This window comes from Coloeus monedula, assembly GCF_965178545.1.
Source record: "Coloeus monedula genome assembly, chromosome: 37".
NCBI lineage: Eukaryota > Metazoa > Chordata > Aves > Passeriformes > Corvidae > Coloeus > Coloeus monedula.
The window spans coordinates 878,083-904,305 of NC_138817.1; the positions used below are offsets into that span (position 1 = coordinate 878,083).

The 26,223-nt window shown below is 58.0% G+C and overlaps 1 protein-coding gene across 3 annotated transcripts; it reads left to right on the plus strand.

Moving 5' to 3' along the window:
• The first annotated feature begins 1,187 nt into the window (after positions 1-1,187).
• ALDOA (aldolase, fructose-bisphosphate A) lies at positions 1,188-21,658 on the plus strand. 3 transcript variants are annotated; one of them, XM_082300183.1, is made up of 10 exons: positions 1,188-1,258; positions 8,953-9,041; positions 11,037-11,153; positions 14,654-14,865; positions 16,957-17,011; positions 17,959-18,119; positions 18,746-18,829; positions 19,129-19,303; positions 19,899-20,098; positions 21,243-21,658. In XM_082300183.1, the coding sequence occupies exons 3-10, from the start codon at positions 11,042-11,044 to the stop codon at positions 21,336-21,338; spliced, it is 1,095 nt and encodes a 364-aa protein (XP_082156309.1). In that variant the 5' UTR covers positions 1,188-1,258; positions 8,953-9,041; positions 11,037-11,041; the 3' UTR covers positions 21,339-21,658. The 3 variants fall into 3 exon arrangements, with proteins under 3 accessions (XP_082156309.1, XP_082156310.1, XP_082156308.1); XM_082300184.1 differs by lacking the exon at positions 8,953-9,041 and having other exon boundaries at positions 1,237-1,258; XM_082300182.1 differs by lacking the exons at positions 1,188-1,258; positions 8,953-9,041; positions 11,037-11,153 and adding an exon at positions 11,161-11,486.
• Positions 21,659-26,223: the final 4,565 nt, after the last annotated feature.

Below are 26,223 nucleotides of genomic sequence, written 5' to 3' on the forward strand. Positions count from 1 at the left end.
CGCGGCGGTGGGCGTGGTCTGTGGGCTGCAAAGGGGGCGTGGCCTAAGGGGGGCGGAGCCAACCCCGAAGCCCCTCCCCCTCACAGGCCCACCCCTGTCTCTCCCCCGTTTCCCCCCCGCCCCTCCCCGTTTAATTTGCATAAATCTCCCCCTCACCGACACCCGGGCGGGTCTGCGGCCTCCTTCAACGTCTCATGAATATTCAGCGGGGCCCTCCCGCGGCTCATTTACATAAATTTGCATGCGCGCCGTTCCCCCTCCCCTCAGGCGGCCGCGGCGTCTCCACAGCAACGGCGGGAACGCCGCGCGCGCTGATTGGCCACGGGCGGCAGCCAATCAGAGGGCGTTGCCGGGCAGAGCGGGGGGGCTGCGCGGGCAGCTCTGATTGGCTGAGGCGGGAAAGGGAGCGGCGCTGATTGGCTACGGGGAGAGGGGCGGGGTTTGAGGAGCGGGCGGCCAATGGGAGCGCGCGGGGAGGGGTTGCCATGGCGACGGCGCCATTTTTTCCCTTTAATTCTTGCATATTTATGAGCTGGGCGGGGCTACGGGCGATGGAATTAGCATAGTACAATTAAACACGCGGCGCGGCGCTCATGAATATTAATGAGAGGTTTAATGGTGACGCTGGGGAATGGGAGGTGGCCCCGCCCCCTCATTGAGACCCCTCCCGAAAGAGGGGGAGGGGTAAAAGGAGAACCCCCAAAATTTGGGGGGGGGGGGGTCCCAACATGAGGGGGGAGGGGCCAAAAGGGGGTGGGGGTGCCCCTAAAAATGAGGGGGAGGGGGTCCGAAAATGGGGGGGGAGGGGCAAAAAGAGGGTGGGGGATTCCACCCCAAAATGGAGGGAGGGGTAAAAGGGGGGGGGTCCCCAAAATTGGGGAACTGGGGGGGGGGGTCCCCAAAAACGGAGGTTGGGACCAAAAAAAGAGGGGGAGGGGCCCCCACAATTTGAGGGGGTCCTAAAAAAGTGGGGGAGGGGCCACCAAAGGGGTCCCCCAAAAAGGAGGAAAGCCCCAAAAACAAGGGTTAAATAAATGGGGGGGGGTCCCCAAAATCGCCTCGGGGGGGTTGGAGGGGGAGGGGCGGGGCCCGCACCCCTCCCCCACCGTCCCGGAGCAGGGGTGGGGGAAGGGCGGGGCTATTTTGGGCTCCCGAAAGGGCAAAGGGGACCCGAGAAGGTCACGGGAAGGGGGGGCCCCCCCACCCCGATATAAGGGGGAGCCCCCGGGGCCCCCCTCGCCGCCCCGGACACCCCACGGTGAGTGACCCCCCCAAAAAACCCCCCAAAATCCGCCTGGGGGAGGGGGAGAGGGGGATTGTCCCCAAATCCCCCCCCGGACCCCAAAATCCCCCTCAAACCCCAAAATCCCCCCGGGATTGGCCCCAAATCCCCCCGAACCCCAAAATCCCCCCGGGATTGTCCCCAAATCCCCCCGGACCCCAAAATCCCCCCGGACCCCAAAATCCCCCCGGGATTGGCCCCAAATCCCCCTCAGACCCCAAAATCCCCCCGGGATTGTCCCCAACTTCCCCCCCGGACCCCAAAATCCCCCCGGGATTGGCCCCAAATCCCCCTCAGACCCCAAAATCCCCCCGGGATTGGCCCCAAATCCCCCCGAACCCCAAAATCCCCCCGGGATTGGCCCCAAATCCCCCCGGACCCCAAAATCCCCCCGGACCCCAAAATCCCCCCGGGATTGTTCCCAAATCCCCCCGAACCCCAAAATCCCCCCGGGATTGTCCCCAACTTCCCCCCCGGACCCCAAAATCCCCCCGGGATTGTCCCCAAATCCCCCTCAAACCCCAAAATCCCCCCGGGATTGTCCCCAAATCCCCCTCAAACCCCAAAATCCCCCCGGGATTGTCCCCAAATCCCCCTCAAACCCCAAAATCCCCCCGGGATTGTTCCCAAATCCCCCCGAACCCCAAAATCCCCCCGGGATTGTCCCCAAATCCCCCCGAACCCCAAAATCCCCCCGGGATTGTTCCCAAATCCCCCCGAACCCCAAAATCCCCCCGGGATTGTCCCCAAATCCCCCCGAACCCCAAAATCCCCCCGGGATTGTTCCCAAATCCCCCCGGACCCCAAAATCCCCCCGGGATTGGCCCCAAATTCCCCTCCCGGACCCCAAAATCCCCCCGGGATTGTCCCCAAATCCCCCTCAAACCCCAAAATCCCCCCGGGATTGTCCCCAAATCCCCCTCAAACCCCAAAATCCCCCCGGGATTGTTCCCAAATCCCCCCGGACCCCCAAAATCCCCCCCGAACCCCAAAATCCCCCCCCCCGAGATGGGGCTGGGACACCCCCAAAAATCCCCCTGCACCCCAAACCTGCCCCCGGTGCCCAAACTTGATCCCGGGCACCACAAAACCCACCCTGAACCCCAAAATTCCCTTCCTGACCCCCCAAAACCCCAAAAATGACCCCCCCGGAACCCCAGAACTGACCCTGAACCCCAAAACTGCCGCCGAACCCCCAATTTTGCCCCCCCCGAAACCCCAAACTGACCCTCATGAGCCCCGAATTTGACCCGTCTGAACCCCAAAATTGATCCCTCCGAACCCCCAGAATTTCCCTGGACCCCAAACTCGACCCTGAACCCCAAAACTCCGCCTGGAACCCCCAAAAACGACCCCCTCTGAACCCCAAAACGCCGCCCGAAGCCCCAAAAGTCTCCCCCTTGTACCCCAAAAATGACCCTCCCCAAACCCGCGGACACCCCCTGAACACCAGAAACCTCAGGGCCACCCCAGAGAAACCCCAAATTCCTCTTGGACCCCCCCAAAAATCCCCCCGGGAACCCCAAAATCCCCCCGGGAACCCCAAAATCCCCCCGGGGGCCCCCAGACCCCGGGTGGGCCCCACCGTGACTCAGCTCGCGGCGTTGCCCTTTTAAGGCCCCGCCCACTTGGGGCGGGCACGCGGTGACGTCACCGCCACAAGCCCCGCGCCTCCACCGAGCGCCGCTGCCGGGCCCAGGTGGGGTGGGGGGGGGAGGCGGAATTTGGGGTGAAAAAGGGCGATTTTGGGGCCGGGCGGGGAGTTGTGAGGGAGAAGCGGCTGGATTTGGGGTGGAAAGGGCAGAATTTGGGGGGTGAAGGCAAAATTGGGAGTCCTGGGGGAGGTTTTGGGAGGTGGGGGGAAATGGTGAGGTAAAAAGTTCGGGGTCTGAGGTGAAAAGTGCAGGTTTTGAGGTAGAAAAGTAGATTTTGGGGTGAAAAAGGCAGATTTTGGGTCTTGAGATGAAATGTTGAAGTAAAAAAGTGCAGATTTTGAGGTGAAAAGTGCAGATTTTGAGGTGAAAAGTGCAGATTTGGAGTCTGAGGCAGACTTTGGGGTCTGGGGGAGGTTATGGGAGGAAATGGTGAGGTAAAAGGTTCAGGTTTTGAGGTAAAAAGCGTGGATTTTGAGATAAAAATGCAGATTTTGGGGTGAAAAAGGCAGATTTTGGGGTGTGGAGTGAAATCCTGAAGTACAAAAGTTCAGATTTTGAGGTGAAAAGTGCAGATTTGGGGGTGTGAGGCAGGTTCTGGGGATTGGGAGGAAATCATGAGGGAAAAGGAGCAGATTTTGAGGTAAAAGATGCAAATTTTGGGGTGCGGGGCAGATTTTGGGGTGAAAAAGGGGGATTTTGGGGCCGGGCGGGGAGTTGTGAGGGAGAAGCGGCTGGATTTGGGGTGGAAAGGGCAGAATTTGGGGGGTGAAGGCAAAATTGGGAGTCCTGGGGGAGGTTTTGGGAGGTGGGGGGAAATGGTGAGGTAAAAAGTTCAGGGTCTGAGGTGAAAAGTGCAGGTTTTGAGGTAGAAAAGTAGATTTTGGGGTGAAAAAGGCAGATTTTGGGTCTTGAGATGAAATGTTGAAGTAAAAAAGTGCAGATTTTGAGGTGAAAAGTGCGGATTTGGAGTCTGAGGCAGACTTTGGGGTCTGGGGTAGGGTTTTGGGGGGTGGGAGGAAATAGTGAGGTAAAAAGTTCAGGTTTTGAGGTAAAAAGCGTGGATTTTGAGGTAAAAATGCAGATTTTGGGGTGAAAAAGGCAGATTTTGGGGCGTGGGGTGAAATCGTGAAGTACAAAAGGGCAGATTTTGAGGTGAAAAGTGCAGATTTTGGGGTCTGAGGCAGATTCTGGGGATTGGGAGGAAATCGTGAGGGAAAAGGAGCAGATTTTGAGGTAAAAGATGCAAATTTTGGGGTGCGGGGCAGATTTTGGGGTGAAAAAGGGGGATTTTGGGGCCGGGCGGGGAGTTGTGAGGGAGAAGCGGCTGGATTTGGGGTGGAAAGGGCAGAATTTGGGGGGTGAAGGCAAAATTGGGAGTCCTGGGGGAGGTTTTGGGAGGTGGGGGGAAATGGTGAGGTAAAAAGTTTGGGGTCTGAGGTGAAAAGTGCAGGTTTTGAGGTAGAAAAGTAGATTTTGGGGTGAAAAAGGCAGATTTTGGGTCTTGAGATGAAATGTTGAAGTAAAAAAGTGCAGATTTTGAGGTGAAAAGTGCGGATTTGGAGTCTGAGGCAGACTTTGGGGTCTGGGGTAGGGTTTTGGGGGGTGGGAGGAAATAGTGAGGTAACAAGTTCAGGTTTTGAGGTAAAAAGCGTGGATTTTGAGGTAAAAATGCAGATTTTGGGGTGAAAGAGGCAGATTTTGGGGCGTGGGGTGAAATCGTGAAGTACAAAAGGGCAGATTTTGAGGTGAAAAGTGCAGATTTTGGGGTGTGAGGCAGATTCTGGGGATTGGGAGGAAATCGTGAGGGAAAAGGAGCAGATTTTGAGGTAAAAGATGCAAATTTTGGGGTGCGGGGCAGATTTTGGGGTGAAATAGGGGGATTTTGGGGCCGGGCGGGGAGTTGTGAGGGAGAAGCGGCTGGATTTGGGGTGGGAAGGGCAGAATTTGGGGGGGTGAAGGCAAAATTGGGAGTCCTGGGGGAGGTTTTGGGAGGTGGGGGGAAATGGTGAGGTAAAAAGTTTGGGGTCTGAGGTGAAAAGTGCAGGTTTTGAGGTAGAAAAGTAGATTTTGGGGTGAAAAAGGCAGATTTTGGGTCTTGGGATGAAATGCTGAAGTAAAAAAGTGCAGATTTTGAGATGAAAAGTGCGGATTTTGAGGTGAAAAGTGCAGATTTGGAGTCTGAGGCAGAGTTTGGGGTCTGGGGGGAGGTTATGGGAGGAAATGGTGAGGTAAAAGGTTCAGGTTTTGAGGTAGAAAGTGCGGATTTTGAGATAAAAATGCAGATTTTGGGGTGAAAAAGGCAGATTTTGGGGCTTGGGATGAAATGCTGAAGTAAAAAAGTTCAGATTTTGAGGTGAAAAGTGCAGATTTGGAGTCTGAGGCAGAGTTTGGGGTCTGGGGTAGGGTTTGGGGGGATGGCAGGAAATGGTGAGGTAGAAAGTTCAGGTTTTGAGGTAACAAGTTCAGGTTTTGAGGTAAAAAGCGTGGATTTTGAGGTAAAAATGCAGATTTTGGGGTGAAAAAGGCAGATTTGGGGGGTTGGGATAAAATCCTGAAGTACAAAAGGGCAGATTTTGAGGTGATAAGTGGAGATTTTGTGGTGAAAAGTGCAGATTTTGGGGTGTGAAGCAGATTCTGGGGAGTGGGAGGAAAAGGTGATGTAAAAAGGGCAGATTTTGAGGTAAGAAAGTAGATTTTGGGGTGAAAAAGGCAGATTTTGGGGTGTGGGAGGAAATCCTGAAGTACGAAAGGGCAGATTTTGAGGTGAAAAGTGCAGATTTTGGGGTGTGAGTCAGATTTTGGGGTGTGGTGCAGATTCTGGGGTGTGGGAGGAAATGGTGAGGGAAAAGGAGCAGATTTTGGGGCTTGGGAGGAAATCCTGGAGTAAAAATGGAGATTTTGGGGTGAAAAGCGTCGATTTTGAGATGGAAAGTGAAGATTTGGGATCTGAGGCCGATTTTGGGTCGTGAGGCGGATTTTGGGGAGCGGGAGGAAATGGTGAGGTAAAAAGCAGATTTTGAGGTAAAAAATGGAAATTTTGTTGCTTGGGAGGAAATCCTGAAGTTAAAAAGTGCAGATTTTGGGGTGAAAAGTGCAGATTTTGGGGTGAAAAATGGAGATTTTGAGGTCTGGGGCAGATTTTTTGGTCTGAGGCAGATTCTGGGGAGCGGGAGGAAATGGTGAGGTAGAAAGTTCAGGTTTTGAGGTTAAAAGTTCAGGTTTTGAGGTAAAAAGCGCAGATTTTGAGGTAAAAATGCTGATTTTGGGGTGAAAAAGGCAGATTTGGGGGGTTGGGATAAAATCCTGAAGTACAAAGGGGCAGATTTTGAGGTGATAAGTGGAGATTTTGAGGTGAAAAGTGCAGATTTTGGGGTGTGAAGCAGATTCTGGGGAGTGGGAGGAAAAGGTGATGTAAAAAGGGCAGATTTTGAGGTAAGAAAGTAGATTTTGGGGTGAAAAAGGCAGATTTTGGGGTGTGGGAGGAAATCCTGAAGTACGAAAGGGCAGATTTTGAGGTGAAAAGTGCAGATTTTGAGGTGAAAAGTGCAGATTTGGAGTCTGAGGCAGACTTTGGGGTCTGGGGTAGGGTTTTGGGGGGTGGGAGGAAATGGTGAGGTAAAAAGTTCAGGTTTTGAGGTAAAAAGCGTGGATTTTGAGGTAAAAATGCAGATTTTGGGGTGAAAAAGGCAGATTTTGGGGCGTAGGGTGAAATCGTGAAGTACAAAAGGGCAGATTTTGAGGTGAAAAGTGCAGATTTTGGGGTGTGAGGCAGATTCTGGGGATTGGGAGGAAATCATGAGGGAAAAGGAGCAGATTTTGAGGTAAAAGATGCAAATTTCGGGGTCTGGGGCAGATTTTGGGGTGAAAAAGGGTGATTTTGGGGGTGGGTGAAGAGTTGTGAGGGAGAAGGGGCTGAATTTGGGGTGGAAAGGGCAGAGTTTGGGAGAGAAAGGGCGGAGTTTGGGAGGAAAAGGGTGGTTTTTCGTATCTGGGGGGAGGTTTTGGGGATGGGAGGAAATTGTGAGGTAGAAAGTTTGGGGTTTTGAGGTAAAAAAGTAGATTTTCTGGTAAAAATTCAAATTTTGGGGTTTGGAAGGAAATCCTGAGGTAGAAAAGTGCAGATTTTGAGGTGAAAAGTGCAGATTTTGGGGTCTGGGGCAGATTTTGGGGTGTGGGAGGAAATTGTGGGGTAAAAAATGCAAATTTTGAGGTAAAACAGCAAATTTGGGGTGTTGGAAGGAAATCCCGAGGTGAAAGGAGCAGATTTTGAGGGGAAAAGTGCAGATTTTGGGATTTGGGGTAAAAAAATGCAGATTTGGGGGATCTGAGGCCGATTTGGGAGTAAAAAAAGCAGAATTGGGGTTGTGGTAGGAAATTGTGAGGTTGAAAAGGCAGAATTTTTGGGTAAAAATGACAAATTTTGAGGTAAAAATGCAGATTTGGGGGTGAAAAAGTAAGTATTGGGATTTGGGGAGAAAATTCTGAGGCAAAAAAAAGAGGTTTTGGGGTCTGGCCACAGATCTTGGGGTGAAAATGAAGATTTGAGGGGGGCTGGAGCAGGTTTTGGGGAGAAAATGCAGATTTTGGGGTGTGGGGGAGAAATTCTGAGGTGAAAAAGGCAGATTTTGGGGTGAAAGTGGCAGATTTTGGTGTCTGGAGGGAGATTTTGAGGTGAAAAAGTTCAATATTGGGGTGGAAAGGGCAGATTTGGGGTGAAAAAGGCAGAATTTTGTGCCTGGGGGGCAGATTTGGGGCTAAAAAATCTGATTTTGAGGCAAAAAGGGAGATTTTGGGGCAGAAATGGGCAAATTTGAGGCAAAAAGGGTCAGATTTGGGGTGAAAAGGTCAAATACTGGTGTGAAAAAAGCAAATTTGGGATGAAAAGGAGCTGATTTTGGGGTAAAAAAGGGCAGATTTAGGACCAAAAAAAGCTGATTTGGAGATTTGGGGGCAGAACTGAGCGAATTTGAGGCAAAAAAGGGTCAGATTTGGGGCAGAAGGGGTCAGATTTGGGTGAAAAGGGTCGGATTTGGGGTGAGAATGGCAAAATTGGGGCAAAAAAAGGGCGGATTTGGGGTAAAAATGGGAAATCTGGGGTGGAAAGGGTCGGATTTGGGGTGAGAATGGCAAAATTGGGGCAAAAAGGGGCGGATTTGGGGTAAAAAGGATCGGATTTGGGGTGAGAATGGCAAAATTGGGGCAAAAAGGGGCAGATTTGGGGTAAAAATGGGAAATTTGGGGTGGAAAGGGTCGGATTTGGGGTGAGAATGGCAAAATTGGGGCAAAAAGGGTCAGATTTGGGGTGAGAATGGCAAAATTGGGGCAAAAAGGGTCAGATTTGGGGTGAGAATGGCAAAATTGGGGCAAAAAGGGGCGGATTTGGGGTGAGAATGGCAAAATTGGGGCAAAAAGGGGCAGATTTGGGGTAAAAATGGGAAATTTGGGGTGGAAAGGGTCGGATTTGGGGTGAGAATGGCAAAATTGGGGCAAAAAGGGGCAGATTTGGGGTAAAAATGGGAAATTTGGGGTGGAAAGGGTCGGATTTGGGGTGAGAATGGCAAAATTGGGGCAAAAAGGGGCAGATTTGGGGTAAAAATGGGAAATTTGGGGTGGAAAGTGTCAGATTTGGGGTTAAAAAGCTGCTTTTGCCGCTTGCAGGGAGATTTCGGGCTGCAAAAAGTCCGATTTGGGGCAGAAAGGGGCAAACCTGAGGTGAAAAAGGTGAAATCCGAGGTGCAAATCGCAAACTCGGGGGTGAAGGGGGCAGATTTTGGGGTGCAAAAGTCGAATGTTTGGGGTGGAAAAGGCGGAATTTTGGGGGTGAAAGCCGCGATTTTGGGGTGGAAGCGGCGGTGGGGGAGGGGAGCGGCCCCTTCGCGGTCCCTTCCTGGTTTTCCTTCCTCCTCCTCCTCCTCCTCCTCCCCTTGAAACGCCCTTGGGGGGGGGCGGGGCCGGCCCGGGGCCATTCCCGGATTTCGGGGCCCCCCCGAGGCATTCCCGGCTCGGCTCCCGCAGCTCCCGGACACTCCGGACACCGCCGGACACTCCGGACACTCCGGACACTCCGGACACCGCCGGACACTCCGGACACCGCCGGACACTCGGTCGGTGCCCCCACCCCGCCCGAAAAATCCTGGGGTTCTTCCGTCCCCCCTCCCTTGCCCCAAATCTTGGGAGTTTTTCCCTAAAATCGTGGGGGTTTTTCCCTTAAAATCGTGGGGTTTTTACCTTCCAAATCTTGGGGGGTTTTCCCTAAAATCTTGTGAGTTTTCCCCTAAAATCGTGGGGGTTTTCCTCTAAAATCGTAGGGGTTTTACCTTCCAAATTTTGGGGATTTTTCCCTAAAATCTTGGGGTTTTTCCCTAAAATCTTGGGGGTTTTTCCTCCTCAAAATCTTGGGGGTTTTTCCCTAAAATCGTGGGGGTTTTCCCTAAAATCTTGGAGTTTTTACTTTCCAGATTTGGGGGGTTTTCCCTAAAATCTTGGGGTTTTTCCCTAAAATCGTGGGGGTTTTACCTTCCAAATTTTGGGGATTTTTCCCTAAAATCTTGGGGTTTTTCCCTAAAATCTTGGGGTATTTCCCTAAAATCTTGGGGGTTTTTCCTCCTCAAAATCTTGGGGGTTTTTCCCTGAAATCTTGGAGTTTTTCCCTAAAATCGTGGGGGTTTTCCCTAAAATCTTGGAGTTTTTAGCTTCCAAATTTGGGGTTTTTCCCTTCCAAATCTTGGGGGTTTTTCCCTAAAACCTTGCGGATTTTTACCCTTCCAGATTTGGGGCTTTTCCCTAAAATCTTGGAGTTTTGCCCTTCCAAATCTTGGGGGTTTTCCCTAAAATCTTAGGGGTTTTTCCTCCTCCAAATCTTGGAGTTTTTCCCTTCCAAATCTTGGGGTTTTCCCCTAAAACCTTGGGGTTTTTACTCTTCCAAATTTTCGGGTTTTTTCCCTAAAACCTTGGCTGTTTTTCTCCTCCAAATTTGAGGTTTTTTCCCTAAAACCTTGGAGTTTTTCTCTAAAATCTTGGAGTTTTTACCTTCCAAATTTTGGGGTTCCCCCTCCCCAAATCCTGGGGTTCTCCCCCCAAACTCCTGCGCTTCCCCCTTCCCGAAATCTCCGAGTTCTTCCCCAAAATCCTGGGGGTTCTCCCGCCCAAATCCTGGGGTTCCCCCCAGTGTCCCCAGTGTCCCCAGTGCCCCCCCAGTGCCCCCAGTGTCCCCAGTGCCCCCCCAGTGCCCCCCAGTGCCCCCCAGTGTCCCCAGTGCTCCCAGTGCCCCCCAGTGTCCCCAGTGCCCCCCAGTGCCCCCCCAGTGTCCCCAGTGCCCCCAGTGTCCCCAGTGTCCCCAGTGTCCCCCAGTGCCCCCAGTGCCCCCCAGTGCCCCCAGTGCCCCCCCAGTGCCCCCCCAGTGTCCCCAGTGCCCCCCAGTGCCCCCCAGTGCCCCCAGTCCTCTCCCAGTTCACTCCCAGTGCCCCCAGTGCCCTCCCAGTTCACTCTTAGTGCCCTCCCAGTTCATCCCCAGTGCCCTCAGTCCCTTCCAGTTCACTCCCAGTGTCCCCAGTCCACTCCCAGTACCCCCAGTCCACTCCCAGTCCACTTCCAGTGCCCTCAGTCCCCTCCCAGTCCACTCCCAGTCCACTCCCAGTGCCCTCAGTCCACTCCCAGTGCCCTCAGTCCCCTCCCAGTCCACTCCCAGTCCACTCCCAGTGCCCTCAGTCCCCTCCCAGTTCAGTCCCAGTTCACTCCCAGTATCCCCAGCCCACTCCCAGTGCCCCCAGTCCACTCCCAGTCCACTCCCAGTGCCCTCAGTCCCCTCCCAGTCCACTCCCAGTTCACTCCCAGTATCCCCAGCCCACTCCCAGTGCCCCCAGTCCACTCCCAGTCCACTTCCAGTGACCTCTGGTCCCCCCCAGTCTTTCCCAGTCCCCTCCCAGTGCTCCCCAGTGCCCCCCCACATCCCTCCCAATCCCTCCCAGTCCTCTCCCAGTCCCTCCCAGTCCCTCCCAGTGCTCCCCAGTGCCCCCATTTTTGGGGGCACCCTTTGGGGGGGGGTCCCGCTGTGCCCTCCCCGTGTCGGGCAGTGCTGAGTCAGCGCCGCCGTCCCGCAGCCGCCATGGCCCCGCCCGTGCCCGCGCTGAGCCCCGAGCAGAAGAAGGAGCTGGCCACCATCGCCCAGCGCATCGTGGCCCCCGGCAAGGGCATCCTGGCCGCCGACGAGTCCACTGGTACTGACTGGGAGCACTGGGAGGGACTGGGAATGGACTGGGAACGGACTGGGAGGGACTGGGAATGGACTGGGGGTCACTGGGGGTCACTGGCCACCATCGCCCAGCGCATCGTGGCCCCCGGCAAGGGCATCCTGGCTGCTGACGAGTCCACTGGTACTGACTGGGAGCACTGGGAGGGACTGGGAATGGACTGGGAATGGACTGGGAAGGACTGGGAATGGACTAGGGGGCACTGGGAATGGACTGGGGGTCACTGGGGGTCACTGGCCACCATCGCCCAGCGCATCGTGGCCCCCGGCAAGGGCATCCTGGCCGCCGACGAGTCCACTGGTACTGACTGGGAGCACTGGGAGGGACTGGGAGCCACTGGGAATGGATTGGGAATGGACTGGGAGGGACTGGGGGACACTGGGAATGGACTGGGGGTCACTGGGAATGGACTGGGGGTCACTGGGGGTCACTGGCCACCATCGCCCAGCGCATCGTGGCCCCCGGCAAGGGCATCCTGGCTGCTGACGAGTCCACTGGTGCGGATTGGGAGGGACTGGGAGCCACTGGGAATGGATTGGGAATGGACTGGGAATGGATTGGGAATGGACTGGGAGGGACTGGGAGACACTGGGAATGGACTGGGAATGGACTGGGTGTGACTGGAGGCGCTGGAAGGGCACTGGGATGAGATAAAGAGGGCGCTGATAAGGACTGGGGGCGCTGGGAGAGGACTGGGAATGGATTGGAGGCTCTGGAAGTGAACTGGGAGGAACTGGGAATGGACTGGGAGCCACTGGGAATGAACTGGGAGCAGTGGGAGTGGACTGGGAGCGACTGGGAGGCACTGGGAATGGACTGGGAGCCACTGGGAAGGACTGGGAGTGACCGGAGGCACTGGAAGGGCCCTGGGACGAGATAAGGAGGGCACTGATAAGGAGTCACTGGGAGGGACTGGGAGCACTGGGAGGGGACTGGGAGGGGACTGAGGGTCCGTGCAAGGGCACTGGGAGGCACTGGGGTAAACTGGGAGGGACTGGGGGGGACTGGAATGAGATGAGGAAGTGCTGGGAGGGAGTGGGAGGGACTGGGAATGGACTGGGTGTGACTGGAGGCACTGGAAGGGCACTGGGATGAGATAAGGAGGGCACTGATAAGGACGGGGGTAAACTGGGAGTGACTGGGAGCACTGGGAGGGGACTGGGAGGGACTGGGGGCACTGGGAGTGAACTGGGAGGGGACTGAGAGTCCGTGCAAGGGCTCTGGGAGGGACTGGGGTAAACTGGGAGGGACTGGGGAGAGATAAGGAGGCACTGGGAGGGACTGGGACAGACTGGGAGGGACTGGAATGAGATGAGGAAGCACTGGGAGTGTACTGGGAGGGACTGGGAGTGTACTGGGAGGCACTGGGAGGGACTGGGAAGGGAGTTGTGGCATACTGGGAGGCACTGGGAGCGGCTGGGAAGGGAGTTGTGGCATACTGGGAGGCACTGGGAGCGACTGGGGGAGCACTGGGAGTTACTGGGAGGCACTGGGGGAGCACTGGGAAGCACCGAGGCAATGCCAGGAGCCTGGTTTGGTTTCCTGGTTTATACTGGGATACACTGGTTTATACTGGTTTATACTGGGATGGGCTGGGGAAGCATCTGGGGACTTCAGGGTGTTACTGGGACCTCCTGAAGCTGTACTGGGAGCTACTGGGAGGCGCTGAGGCAGCAACAATGGCCACTGGTTTATACTGGTTTTTACTGGTTTATACTGGGATGGGCTGGGGAAGCATCTGGGGACTTCAGGGTGTTACTGGGACCTCCTGAAGCTGTACTGGAAGCTACTGGGAGACCCTGAATCCATGCCACACCACCTGCTCCATACTGGTCCTGACTGGTTTCTACCAGAAACTAATTATTCTCTACTGGTTTATACTGGTTTATGTTGGTTTATACTGGTTTATGCTGGGATGGCGACTGGGAGCCTGGGGGAGCATCTGGGGACTTCAAGGTGGTCATGAGGCTGAACTGGGAGCTACTGGGAGCTACTGGGACACACCCACCCCCCACCCATCACCCAGCTGGTTTCTACTGGGTGCCACCCACTCCGTACCAGTTCTAACTGCTCCGTACTGGTTTATACTGGTCTGGATTGGTCCTAAACGGTCCATACTGGTCTAAACGGATTGATACTGGTCCTAACTGGTCTATACTGGTTCTGACTGGTGTATACTGTTGTGAGTGGTCCGTGCTGGGTGTAACTGGTCTGTAGTGGTCCTAACTGGTCTGTACTGGGCCCAACTGACCTGTACTGGTCCTAACCAGTCCTAACTGGTCCACACTTGTCCTAATTGATTGTAATTGGTTTGTAGTGGTCCTAACTAACGTATAGTGGTTTATACTGGTTTATACTGGTTTATACTGGTTTGTACTGGGGTGGTGACTGGGAGCCTGGGGGAGCATCTGGGGATTTCAGGGTGGTCCTGAGGTTGAACTGGGAGCTACTGGGACACACCAGTACTGGTTTCTACTGGGCACCAACCGCTCCATACCGGTTCTAATTGCTCCATACTGGTCTGTACTGGTTCTAACCGCTCCATACCGGTTCTAACCGCTCCATACTGGTCTGTACTGGTTCTGACGGCTCCATACCGGTTCTAACCGCTCCATACTGGTCTGTACTGGTTCTAACCGCTCCATACCGGTTCTAACCGCTCCATACTGGTCTGTACTGGTTCTAACCGCTCCATACCGGTTCTAACCGCTCCATACTGGTCTGTACTGGTTCTAACTGCTCCATACCGGTTCTAACCGCTCCATACTGGTCTGTACTGGTTCTAACCGCTCCATACCGGTTCTAACGGCTCCATACTGGTCTGTACTGGTTCTAACCGCTCCATACCGGTTCTAACCGCTCCATACTGGTCTGTACTGGTTCTAACCGCTCCATACCGGTTCTAACCGCTCCATACTGGTCTGTACTGGTTCTAACCGCTCCATACCGGTTCTAACCGCTCCATACTGGTCTGTACTGGTTCTAACCGCTCCATACCGGTTCTAACCGCTCCGTAACGGTCCGTACCAGTCCGTACTGGTTCCAACCGCTCCATACTGGTCTGTACCGGTCCATACTGGTTCTAACTGCTCCATACTGGTCTGTACCGCTCCATACCAGTTCTAACCGCTCCATACCGGTTCTGACCACTCCATACCGGTTCTAACCGCTCCATACTGGTTCTAACCGCTCCATACCGGTTCTGACCGCTCCATACCGGTTCTAACCGCTCCATACCGGTTCTGACTACTCCATACCGGTTCTAACCACTCCATACCGGTTCTAACCGCTCCATACTGGTTCTAACCGGTTCATACCGCTCCATACTGCTCCATACCGGTTCTGAGTGTTCCATACTGGTTCTAACCGCTCCATACCGGTTCTAACCGCTCCATACCGGTCTGTCCCACTCCGTCCCGCTCCGTCCCGGTCCCTGCCGGTTCCGAGCGTCCCGTCCCGTCCCGCAGGCAGCATCGCCAAGCGGCTGAGCTCGGTGGGCGCCGAGAACACGGAGGAGAACCGGCGCTGGTACCGGCAGCTGCTCTTCACGGCCGACAAGCGCGTGGAGCCGTGCATCGGCGGCGTCATCCTCTTCCACGAGACCATGTACCAGAAGGCCGACGACGGCCGCCCCTTCCCGCAGGTCATCCGCGACAAGGGCGCCCTGGTGGGCATCAAGGTGGGTGGGCACCTCGGGGACGCCTCGGGGACGCCTCGGGGGCACCTCGGGGATGCCTCAGGGGGCGGGGGGCGGTCATCGTGTTGGGTCAGCGGTGGCCACGGTGGGACCGGGTCCGAGAGGGCTGTGGTGGGTTTGGAGAGCGAGGTGGGGACACCTCGGGGCGGTGGGGGACACCTCAGGGACGTCATCGGGGTGGTGGGGACACCTTGGGGACGTCAGGGGGCTCGGGGACGTCATCAGGGTGCTGGGGACACCTCAGGGTGTTGGGGACAACTCAGGGATGTCATTGGAGTGTTGGGGACACCTTGGGGATGTCGGGGACACCTTGGGGACATCATTGGGGTGTTGGGGATGCCTCGGGGGTGTCAGGGACACCTCAGGGACGTCATCGGGGTGTTAGGGACACCTTGGGGACATCAGGGGGCTCGGGGACGTCATCAGGGTGCTGGGGACACCTCAGGGACATCAGGGACACCTTGGGGATGTCAGGGACACCTCAGTGACATCATCAGGGTGTTGGGGACACCTCAGAGATGTCAGGGACACCTCGGGGATGTCAGGGTGTTGGGGACAACTCAGGGATGTCATTGGAATGTTGGGGACACCTTGGGGACGTCAGGGACACCTTGGGGACATCATCAGGGTGCTGGGGACACCTTGGGGATGCCAGGGACACCTTGGGGACGTCATCGGGGTGTTGAGGACACCTTGGGGACATCAGGGTGTTGGGGACACCTTGGGGATGCCAGGGACACCTTGGGGACGTCATCAGGGTGTTGGGGACACCTTGGGGACGTCAGGGACACCTTGGGGACGTCATCGGGGTGTTGGGGACACCTTGGGGACATCAGGGTGCTGGGGACACCTCAGGGATGTCAGAGACACCTCAGTGACGTCATCGGGGTGTTGGGGACGCCTCGGGGGCACCTCGGGGACACCTTGGGGTGGTGGGGACACCTCAGGGATGTCAGGGACACCTCAGGGATGTCAGGGTGTTGGGGACACCTTGGGGACGTCAGGGACACCTTGGGGACGTCATCGGGGTGTTGGGGACACCTTGGGGACGTCAGGGGGCTCGGGGATGTCATTGGGGTGCTGGGGACACCTCAGGGACGTCAGGGACGCCTTGGGGACGTCATCGGGGTGTTGGGGACACGTCAGGGATGTTATTGGGGTGTTGGGGACATCTTGGGGACGTCAGGGACAGCTCAGGGACGTTATCAGCGATGGCAGGGACACCTCCGGGGTGTCATTGGGGTGTTGGGGACACCTCGGGGGTGTCAGGGACACCTTGAGGACATCATGGGGTGTTGGGGACACTTCGGGACCTCAGGGAGCTTGGGGACCTCATCAGGGTGTTGGGGACACCTCAAGGACATCATTGGGGTGCAGGGGACACCTCAGGGGTGTCATTGGGGTGTTGGGGACACCTTGGGGACGTCATTGGGGTGTTGGGGACACCTTGGGGGTGTCAGGGCCACCTTGGGGATGTCAGGGCCACCTTGGGGACATCATCAGGGTGTTGGGGACACCTCGGGGACGTTGAGGGGGGCATTGGGTGCTCCTTGGGTTGGCTCAGCCCTGGGAGGTGGGTGCAGGCCAAGGTGGCTTTAGAGAGCGAGGTGGGGACACCCTGGGGATGTTTGGGGTCTTCAGGACATTGGGGACACCTTGGGGACGTTGGGGAGCCGGGGACAGCTCAGGGACGTGGGGACATTGGGGGGACACGGGGCGGGTCAGCTGTGGGGAGGTGGCAGCAGGTCGGGGACACCTGAGGTGGCTGCAGAGGGTGGGTGGGGACACCCTGGGGGTCCTTCGGACACTGGGGACACCCTGGGGACACTGAGGGTCTCGGGGACACTGGGGGACACCTTGGGGACGCTGGGGACACACGGGGGGTGGGGGTTGAGTGCTCTGTGACCCAGCTTGGTCACCCCCGGGCGGGGACACGGAGCAGGGTGGCTCTGGTGGCTCTGGTGGCCCTGGTGGCCCTGGTGGCCCTGGTGGCTCTGGTGGCTCTGGTGGCCCTGGTGGCCCTGGTGGCTCTGGTGGCCGCGGTGACCGCGGTGACGCTGTCGCTGTCCCCAGGTGGACAAGGGGGTGGTGCCCCTGGCTGGCACTGACGGCGAGACCACGACCCAGGGTGAGTGACAGCCCTGTCCCCGATGCCACCACCCTGTCCCTGATGCCACCACTGTGTCCCCAATGTCACAGCCCTGTCCCCAATGTCACAGCCCTGTCCTCGATGCCACCACCGTATCCCCGATGCCACCACCCTGTCCCCAATGTCACAGCCCTGTCCACGATGTCACCGCCCTGTCCATGATGCCACCACCCTGTCCACGATGCCACCACTGTGTCCCCATCCCTGTGTCACTCTCCCAACCCCATCCCTGTCCTTGTGCTGTCCCCTGATGTCCCCAAGGTCCTCGCAGTGCCCAGTGTCCCCTGTGCCACCCATGTCCCCGATGTCCCCGATGTCCCCAGCTCTGGATGGGTTCAGGGAGCCCCCTCAGTGCCCAGTGTCCCCTGTGCCACCGATGTCCCCGATGTCCCTGATACCCCAATGCTTCCAATGTCCCCAATGTCACCAATGTCCCTGATGTCCTCAATGTCCACAAGGTCCTTCATGTCCCCAACGCCCCCAATGTCCCCAGTGTCCCCAATGTCCCCAAGGTCCTTCATGTCCTCAATGCCCCCTGATGTCCCCGATGTCCCCAGTGCCCCCAACACCCCCGATGTCCCCCATGTCCTCAGTGCCCCCAATGTCCCCAAGGTCCTTCATATCCCCAATGTCCCTGATGTCCCCAACACCCCCAACGTCCCCGATGCCTCCAATGCCCTGATGTCCCCAAGGTCCCCGACGCCCCCAATGCTCCCAACACCCCCAATGTCCCCAATGTCCCTGATGTCCCAATGTCCCTGATGTCCCAATGTCCCCGATGCCCGTGATGCCCCCGATGTCCCCAATGCCCCTGATGTCCCCAACGTCCCCAACGTCCCCAATGTCCCCAACATCCCCCCACTGCCCCCAACGTCCCCGCTGTCCCCGACACCCCACACTGTCCCCAACGCCCGCTGTGCCCGCAGGGCTGGACGGGCTGATGGAGCGCTGTGCCCAGTACAAGAAGGACGGTGCGGACTTTGCCAAGTGGCGCTGCGTGCTGAAGATCTCGGCGCACACCCCGACGCGCCTGGCCATCATGGAGAACGCCAACGTCCTGGCGCGCTACGCCAGCATCTGCCAGCAGGTGCCACCGCGGCGGCCACGGGGTCCAAGGGGGCGGATGGGGGGGGCTTGGTGGCATCTGGGAGGGGTTTGGGGGCACCTGGAGAGGGGTTGGGGACATCTAGAGAGGGTTTGGTGGCACCTGGGAGGGTTTGGTGGCACCTGGGTGGGGTTTGGTGACACCTGGGATGGGTTTGGTGGGACCTAGAGAGGGTTTGGTGACACCTGGGAGGGGTTTGGTGGCATCTAGAGAGAGTTTGGTGGCACCTGGGGGGGTTTGGTGGCACCTGGGAGGGTTTGGTGGCACTTGGGCGGGGTTTGGTGGCACCTGGGCGGGTTTGGTGGCACCTGGGGGGGTTTGGTGGCACCTGGGTGGGGTTTGGTGGCACCTGGGAGGGTTTGGTGGCACCTGGGTGGGGTTTGGTGGCACCTGGGCGGGTTTGGTGGCATCTAGAGAGGGTTTGGTGACACCTGCGCAGGGTTTGGTGGCACCTGGGAGGGGTTTGGTGGCACCTGGGAGGGGTTTGGTGACACCTGGGCGGGTTTGGTGGCCCCTGGGTGGGTTTGGTGGCCCCTCTGTGCCCTGGGGTCACCCGGTGCCGCCTGCTTTCCCCGGGCTGTGCCCGACGTGTCCCCTGGGTGCCCCAGAACGGCATCGTGCCCATCGTGGAGCCCGAGATCCTCCCGGACGGCGACCACGACCTCAAGACGTGCCAGTACATCACCGAGAAGGTGCGTGCCACCAGCGGGCCACCAGCGGGCCACCAGTGCCACCAGCGGGCCACAGGAGCCACCGGGCACTGGCCTCGGGTGCCACCAGCGCTGGCCTCGGGTGCCACCAGCGCTGGCCACGGGAGCCACCGAGCGTGGGCCCTGAGTGGTCCCGAGTGGCCCCAGGCCGCTGGGGGGACTCCGGTTCGTGGGGTGACACCGGGAGGTGGCACCTGGGAGGGGTTTGGGGGCACCTCCCAGTGTCCCCAGTGTGTCCCAGTGTCCCCAGTGTGTCCCAGTGCCCCCATTGGTGCCCGCAGGTCCTGGCAGCCGTGTACAAAGCCCTCAGTGACCACCACGTGTACCTGGAGGGGACGCTGCTCAAGCCCAACATGGTGACCGGTGGCCACGCCTGCAGCACCAAGTACAGCCCCGAGGAGATCGCCATGGCAACGGTCACCGCGCTGCGCCGCACCGTGCCGCCCGCCGTGCCCGGTCTGTGCCACCTGTGTGTGCCACCTGTGCCACCTGTGTGTGCCACCTGTGTGTGTGCCACCTGTGTGTGCCACCTGTGTCACCTGTGTGTGTGTCACCTGTGTGTGTGTCACCTGTGTCACCTGTGTGTGCCACCTGTGTGTGTGCCACCTGTGTGTGTGTCACCTGTGTGTGCCACCTGTGTGTGTGCCACCTGTGTGCCACCTGTGCCACCTGTGTGTGTGTCACCTGTGTGTGTGTCACCTGTGTGTGCCACCTGTGTGTGTTACCTGTGTGTGTCACCTGTGTGTGTGTCACCTGTGTGTGCCACCTGTGTGTGCCACCTGTGCCACCTGTGTGCCACCCCCTCTGTGTCCCTGCTGTCCTCTCTCTGTCCCCGCGCTGTCCCCGAGCCCTCTCCCCGTCTCCTCCCATCCCCCGTGTCCCCGCACCCTCTCTGACCGTCCCTCTGTCCCTCTGTCCCCTCTGTCCCCCTGTCCCTCTGTCCCCTCTGTCCCTGTCCCTCTGTCCCCTCTGTCCCTCTGTCCCCTCTGTCCCTGTCCCTCTGTCCCCTGTCCCCCTGTCCCCCTGTGACCGTCCCCTGTCCCCGGAGCAGGGATCACGTTCCTGTCGGGCGGGCAGAGCGAGGAGGAGGCGTCGCTGAACCTCAACGCCATCAACCGGTGCCCGCTGCCGCGGCCCTGGGCACTGACCTTCTCCTACGGCCGCGCCCTGCAGGCCTCGGCCCTCAAGGCCTGGGCCGGCAAGAAGGACAACACCAAGGTGGCCCAGGAGGAGTTCGTCAAGAGAGCGCTGGTACGGGGCACTGGGGGCACTGGGGACACTGGGGGCACTGGGGGCACTGGGGGCACTGGGGGACACTGGGGGGGCACTGGGGGCACTGGGGACACTGGGGGCACTGGGGGCACTGGGGGGGCACTGGGGACACTGGGGGCACTGGGAGCACTGGGGGCACTGGGGGCACTGGGGATACTGGGGGCACTGGGGGGGCACTGGGGGGGCACTGGGGGCACTGGGGACACTGGGGGCACTGGGGACACTGGGGGCACTGGGGGCACTGGGGGGGCACTGGGGGGGCACTGGGGGCACTGGGGACACTGGGGGCACTGGGGGCACTGGGGGGCACTGGGGACACTGGGGGGACACTGGGGACACTGGGGGCACTGGGGGACACTGGGGGCACTGGGGGCTCTGGGGGGCACTGGGGGCACTGGGGGGACACTGGGGGCACTGGGGGGCACTGGGGATACTGGGGGCACTGGGGGGCACTGGGGGCACTGGGGATACTGGGGGCACTGGGGGACACTGGGGATACTGGGAGGGCACTGGGGGGCACTGGGGGCACTGGGGGGCACTGGGGATACTGGGGGCACTGGGGGACACTGGGGATACTGGGAGGGCACTGGGGGGCACTGGGGGCACTGGGGGGCACTGGGGATACTGGGGGCACTGGGGGACACTGGGGATACTGGGAGGGCACTGGGGGGCACTGGGGGCACTGGGGATACTGGGGGCACTGGGGAGCACCTGGGGACATCTGGGGGACACCGGGGACACTCCAGGGACACCGGGGGGCACCTGGGACACTCTGAGGACACCCTGGGGGTACCTGGGGACACCTTGGGGACACTCCAGGGGCACCTGGGGGACACTGGGGACACCTGGGGGCACCGTGGGGACACCAACGGCCCCAATGGCCCCAATCCCCTCTCTGTCCCTCTGTCTGTCCCTGATGTCCGTCCGTGTGTCTGTTCCCTCTGTCCCCTCTGTCTGTCTGTCCCTGATGTCCGTCCGTCCGTCTGTCCCCTCTGTCCATCCCTGTCCGTCCCTGATGTCTGTCTGTCCCTGTCCATCCCTGTCCGTCCCTGATGTCCGTCCGTCCGTCTGTCCCTGTCCATCCCTGTCCGTCCCTGATGTCCGTCCGTCCGTCTGTCCCCAGGCCAACTCTCTGGCGTGCCAGGGCAAGTACACCCCGAGTGGCACCGCGGGGGCGGCCGCCAGCGAGTCCCTCTTCGTGTCCAACCACGCCTACTGACCCCCGCTGCCCGCTGCCCCCTGACCAGTGCCCTGTGCCCGCTGACCACTGCCCCCCGACCGCTGACCAGTGCCCACTGACCAGTGCCCAGTGCGCACTGACCAGTGCCCAGTGCCCGCTGATCAGTGCCCCTTGCCCGCTGCCCAGTGCCCACTGCCCCCTGCCCGCTGACCCCTGCCTGCTGCCCAGTGTCCACTGACCAGTGTCCGCTGCCCGCTGACCAGTGCCCGCTGACCAGTGCCCAGTGCCCGCTGCCCTCGCCGTGGCCACGCCCCCCCGGCCAGGCCCCGCCCCCCCGCAATAAAAAGGTCGCGGATGAACCCTGGAGGCTCCGGGGGGGCTTTTTTGGGGGGGTTCCACCCCAAATTTGGGGGTCCTGGGGTGGTTTTGGGGGGGTTCCACCCCAAATTTGGGGGTCCTGGGGTGGTTTTGGGGGGGTTCCACCCCAAATTTGGGGGTCCTGGGGTGGTTTTGGGGGGATTCCACCCCAAGTTTGGGGGTCCCAGAGGAGTTTGGGGATCTTTTCCAGCCCAAATTTGGGGATTCTGGGAGGTTTTGGGAGGGTTTCACCCCAAATTCTGGGGGTCCTGGGGTGGTTTTGGGGGGGTTCCGCCCCAAATTTGGGGGTCCTGGGGTGGTTTTGTGGGGGGTTCCACCCCAAATTTGGGGGTCCTGGGGTGGTTTTGGGGGGATTCCACCCCAAGTTTGGGGGTCCCAGAGGAGTTTGGGGATCTTTTCCAGCCCAAATTTGGGCAAATTTGGAGGTTCTGGGGTGGTTTTGGGGTGTTTTGACCCCAAATTTGGGGGTCCTGGGGGGTTTTGGGGCTTTGGACCCCAAACTGGGGGGTTCTGGGGCAGTTTTGGGGTGTTATGATCCTAAATTTGGGGGTCCTGGGCGGGATTTGGGGGGTTTCACCCCAAATTTTGGGGGTCCTGGGGGAGTTTGGGCAGATTTGGGCCAAATTTGGGGGTCCTAGGGGGGGTTTGTGCGGGGGTTGGCCAAAATTTGAGGGTCCTGGGGCAGTTTTGGGGTGTTATGACCCCAAATTTTGGGGGTCCCAGAGGAGTTTGGGGACCTTTTCCTGCCCAAATTTGGGGGTTCAGGGGTGATTTTGGGGGATTTCACCCCAAATTTGGGGGTCCTGGGGGGTTTGGGGACTTTCATCCCAAATTTGGGGGTCCCAGAGGAGTTTGGGGACCTTTTCCATCCCAAATTTGGGGGTCCTGGGGTGGTCTTGGGGTGTTCTGACCCCAAATTTGGGAGTTCTGGGCTGTTTTTGGGGTGTTATGACCCCAAATTTTGGGGGTTTTGGGGTGGTTTGGAGGTTTCACCTCAAATTTGGGGGTCCTGGTGGAGTTTGGGGACCTTTTCCAGCCCAAATTTGGGGGTCCGCGGGGGGTCTGGGGGGGGTTATGACCCCACATTTGGGGGTCCTGGGGGAGTTTGGGGCTGTTTGGCCCAAATTTGGGGGTCCTGGGATGGTTTTGGGGTGTTCTGATCCCAAATTTGGGGGTCCTGGGGACATTTGGGGAGGTTTCACCCCAAATTTGGGGGTCCGGGGGGCATTTGGGGCGGGTTTGGCCAAAATTTGGGGGTTCTGGGGTGGTCTTGGGGTGTTCTGACCCCAAATTTTGGGGGTTCTGGGGGGGTTTGGGGGTGTTATGACCTCAAGTTTGGGGGTTCTGGGGGTGTTCTGGGAGGTTTGGCCAAAATTCGGGGGTCCTGGGGTGGTTTTGGGGGGCTTGGCCCCAAATTTGGAGGTCCTGGGGTGTTTTGGGGGATTTCACCCCAAATTTTGGGGCTCTTGGGGGGTTTTGCGGGTGTTATGACCCCAAATTTTGGGGGTCCTGGAGGGATTTGTGGAGGTTTGGCCAAAATTTAGGGGTCCTTGGGGCAGTTTTGGGGTGTTATGACCCCAAATTTTGGGGGTTTTGGGGTGGTTTGGAGGTTTCACCCCAAATTTGGGGGTCCTGGAGGATTTCGGGGACCTTTTCCAGCCCAAATTTGGGGATTCTGGGGTGGTTTTGGGGGGTTTTGACCCCAAATTTGGGGCTCCTGGGGTGGTTTTGGGGGGTTTTATCCTCATTTTGGGGGCTTGGGGGGCCCAAGTTTGGGGGTTCTGGGCCGTTTTTGGGGAGCTTCAGCCCAATTTTGGAGGTTTTGGGGGTCCCAGAGGAGTTTGGGGACCTTTTCCATCCCAAATTTGGGGTTTCTGGGCTGGTTTTGGGGGGTCCCACCCCAAATTTCGGGGTTCTGGGCTGGTTTGGGGGGTTCCATCCCAAATTTGGGGGTTCTGAGCTGGTTTTGGGGGGTTCCACCCCAAATTTCGGGGTTCTGGGCTGGTTTGGGGGGTTCCATCCCAAATTTGGGGGTTCTGAGCTGGTTTGGGGGGTTCCATCCCAAATTTGGGGGTTCTGAGCTGGTTTTGGGGGGTTTCACCCCAAATTTGGGGGTCCCAGAGGAGTTTGGGGACCTTTTCCACCCCAAATTTGGGGGTTCTGGGCTGGTTTTGGGGGGTTCCACCCCAAATTTGGGGGTTCTGAGCTGGTTTTGGGGGTTCCATCCCAAATTTGGGGGTTCTGAGCTGGTTTTGGGGGGTTCCATCCCAAATTTGGGGGTCCCGGGGAGCTTCAGGGACTCTTTCCACCTCAATTTTGGGGTCCCGACTCCTTCAGGACCCTTTTCCCCACAAACTGAGGGGGTTTGGGTCATTTTGGGTCCCTTTTCACCCCAATTTGGGGGTCCCAGAGGAGTTTGGGGACCTTTTCCAGCCCAAATTTGGGGGTTCTGGGGTGATTTTGGGGGGGTTCCCCCCCAATTTTGGGAGCTCCTGGGGGATTTTGGGGTCCCCAGTTTGGGTTCTTGGGGGGTTTGGGCTTTTCAGCCCAAAATTTGGGGCTCCCAGGTGTTTTTTGGGTCCCTTTTCAGCCCAAATTTGGCCTCACAGGGTTTTGGGGGTCTCGGGTGTTTTTTGGGGGATTTCATCTCAAATTTGGGGGTCCTGGGGCGGTTTTTGGGTGTTCTGGCCCCAAATTTGGGGCTCCCAGAGGAGTTTGGGGATCTTTTCCAGCCCAAATTTGGGGGTGATTTGGGGGGATTTCACCCCAAATTTGGGAGGTCCTGGGGGGTTTGGGGAGGTTTCACCCCAAATTTGGGGGTCCTCGGGGGGCTTGGGGGGGGGGTGTGTCCAAAATTTGGGGGTTCTGGGGTGGTCTTGGGGTGTTCTGACCCCAAATTTTGGGGGTTCTGGGGGGGTTTGGAGGTTTCACCCCAAATTTGGGGGTCCCAGAGGAGTTTGGGGATCTTTTCCAGCCCAAATTTGGGGATTCTTGGAGGTTTTGGGGGGGTTTCACGCCAAATTCTGGGGGTCCTGGGGGTGGTTGGGGGGATTTGGCCCAAATGTGGGGGTTCTGGGCTGTTTTTGGGTTGTTATGACCCCAAATTTTGGGGATTTTGGGGGTGGTTTGGAGGTTTCACCCCAAATTTGGGGGTCCTGGAGGATTTCGGGGACCTTTTCCAGCCCAAATTTGGGGCTCCTGGGGTGGTTTTGGGGGGTTTTATCCTCATTTTGGGGGCTTGGGGGGCCCAAGTTTGGGGGTTCTGGAGCGTTTTTGGGGAGCTTCAGCCCAATTTTGGAGGTTTTGGGGGTTTCACCCCAAATTTGGGGGTCCCAGAGGAGTTTGGGGACCTTTTCCATCCCAAATTTGGGGGTGATTTGGGGGGTTCCATCCCAAATTTGGGGGTTCTGGGCTGGTTTTGGGGGGTTCCACCCCAAATTTGGGGGTTCTGGGCTGGTTTTGGGGGGTTCCATCCCAAATTTGGGGGTCCCGGGGAGCTTCAGGGACTCTTTCCACCTCAATTTTGGGGTCCCGACTCCTTCAGGACCCTTTTCCCCACAAACTGAGGGGGTTTGGGTCATTTTGGGTCCCTTTTCACCCCAATTTGGGGGTCCCAGAGGAGTTTGGGGACCTTTTCCAGCCCAAATTTGGGGGTTCTGGGGTGATTTTGGGGGGGTTCCCCCCCAATTTTGGGAGGTCCTGGGGGATTTTGGGGTCCCCAGTTTGGGTTCTTGGGGGGTTTGGGCTTTTCAGCCCAAAATTTGGGGCTCCCAGGTGTTTTTTGGGTCCCTTTTCAGCCCAAATTTGGCCTCACAGGGTTTTGGGGGTCTCGGGTGTTTTTTGGGGAATTTCATCTCAAATTCGGGGGTCCTGGGGCGGTTTTTGGGTGTTCTGGCCCCAAATTTGGGGCTCCCAGAGGAGTTTGGGGACCTTTTCCAGCCCAAATTTGGGGGTGATTTGGGGGGATTTCACCCCAAATTTGGGGGTCCTCGGGGGGCTTGGGGGGGGGGGTGTGTCCAAAATTTGGGGGTTCTGGGGTGGTCGTGGGGTGTTCTGACCCCAAATTTTGGGGGTCCTGGGGGTGGTTTGGAGGTTTCACCCCAAATTTGGGGGTCCCAGAGGAGTTTGGGGACCTTTTCCATCCCAAATTTGGGGGTGATTTTGGGGGCTTTCATCCCAAATTTGGGGGTTCTGGGCTGGTTTTGGGGGGTTCCATCCCAAATTTGGGGGTTCTGGGCTGGTTTTGGGGGGTTCCACCCCAAATTTGGGGGTTCTGGGCTGGTTTTGGGAGGTTTCATCCCAAATTTGGGGGTTCTGGGCTGGTTTTGGGGGGTTCCATCCCAAATTTGGGGGTCCCGGGGAGCTTCAGGGACCCTTTCCACCTCAATTTTGGGGTCCCGACTCCTTCAGGACCCTTTCCCCCACAAACTGAGGGGGTTTGGGTCATTTTGGGTCCCTTTTCACCCCAATTTGGGGGTTCTGGGATTTTTCGGGTCCCCTTTCCCCACAGTTTTGGGGATTTCGGGTATTTTTGGGTCCCTTTTCC

Excerpts from the sequence above, each read along its gene's own strand:
- ALDOA (XM_082300182.1), top strand. The coding sequence starts at position 11,186 with ATGGACTGGGAACGGACTGGGAGGGACTGGGAATGGACTGGGGGTCAC. Across the intron at positions 11,487-14,653 it reads GGCCGCCGACGAGTCCACTG|GCAGCATCGCCAAGCGGCTG; the intron begins GTACTGACTGGG and ends CCCGTCCCGCAG. Across the intron at positions 14,866-16,956 it reads GCGCCCTGGTGGGCATCAAG|GTGGACAAGGGGGTGGTGCC; the intron begins GTGGGTGGGCAC and ends CGCTGTCCCCAG.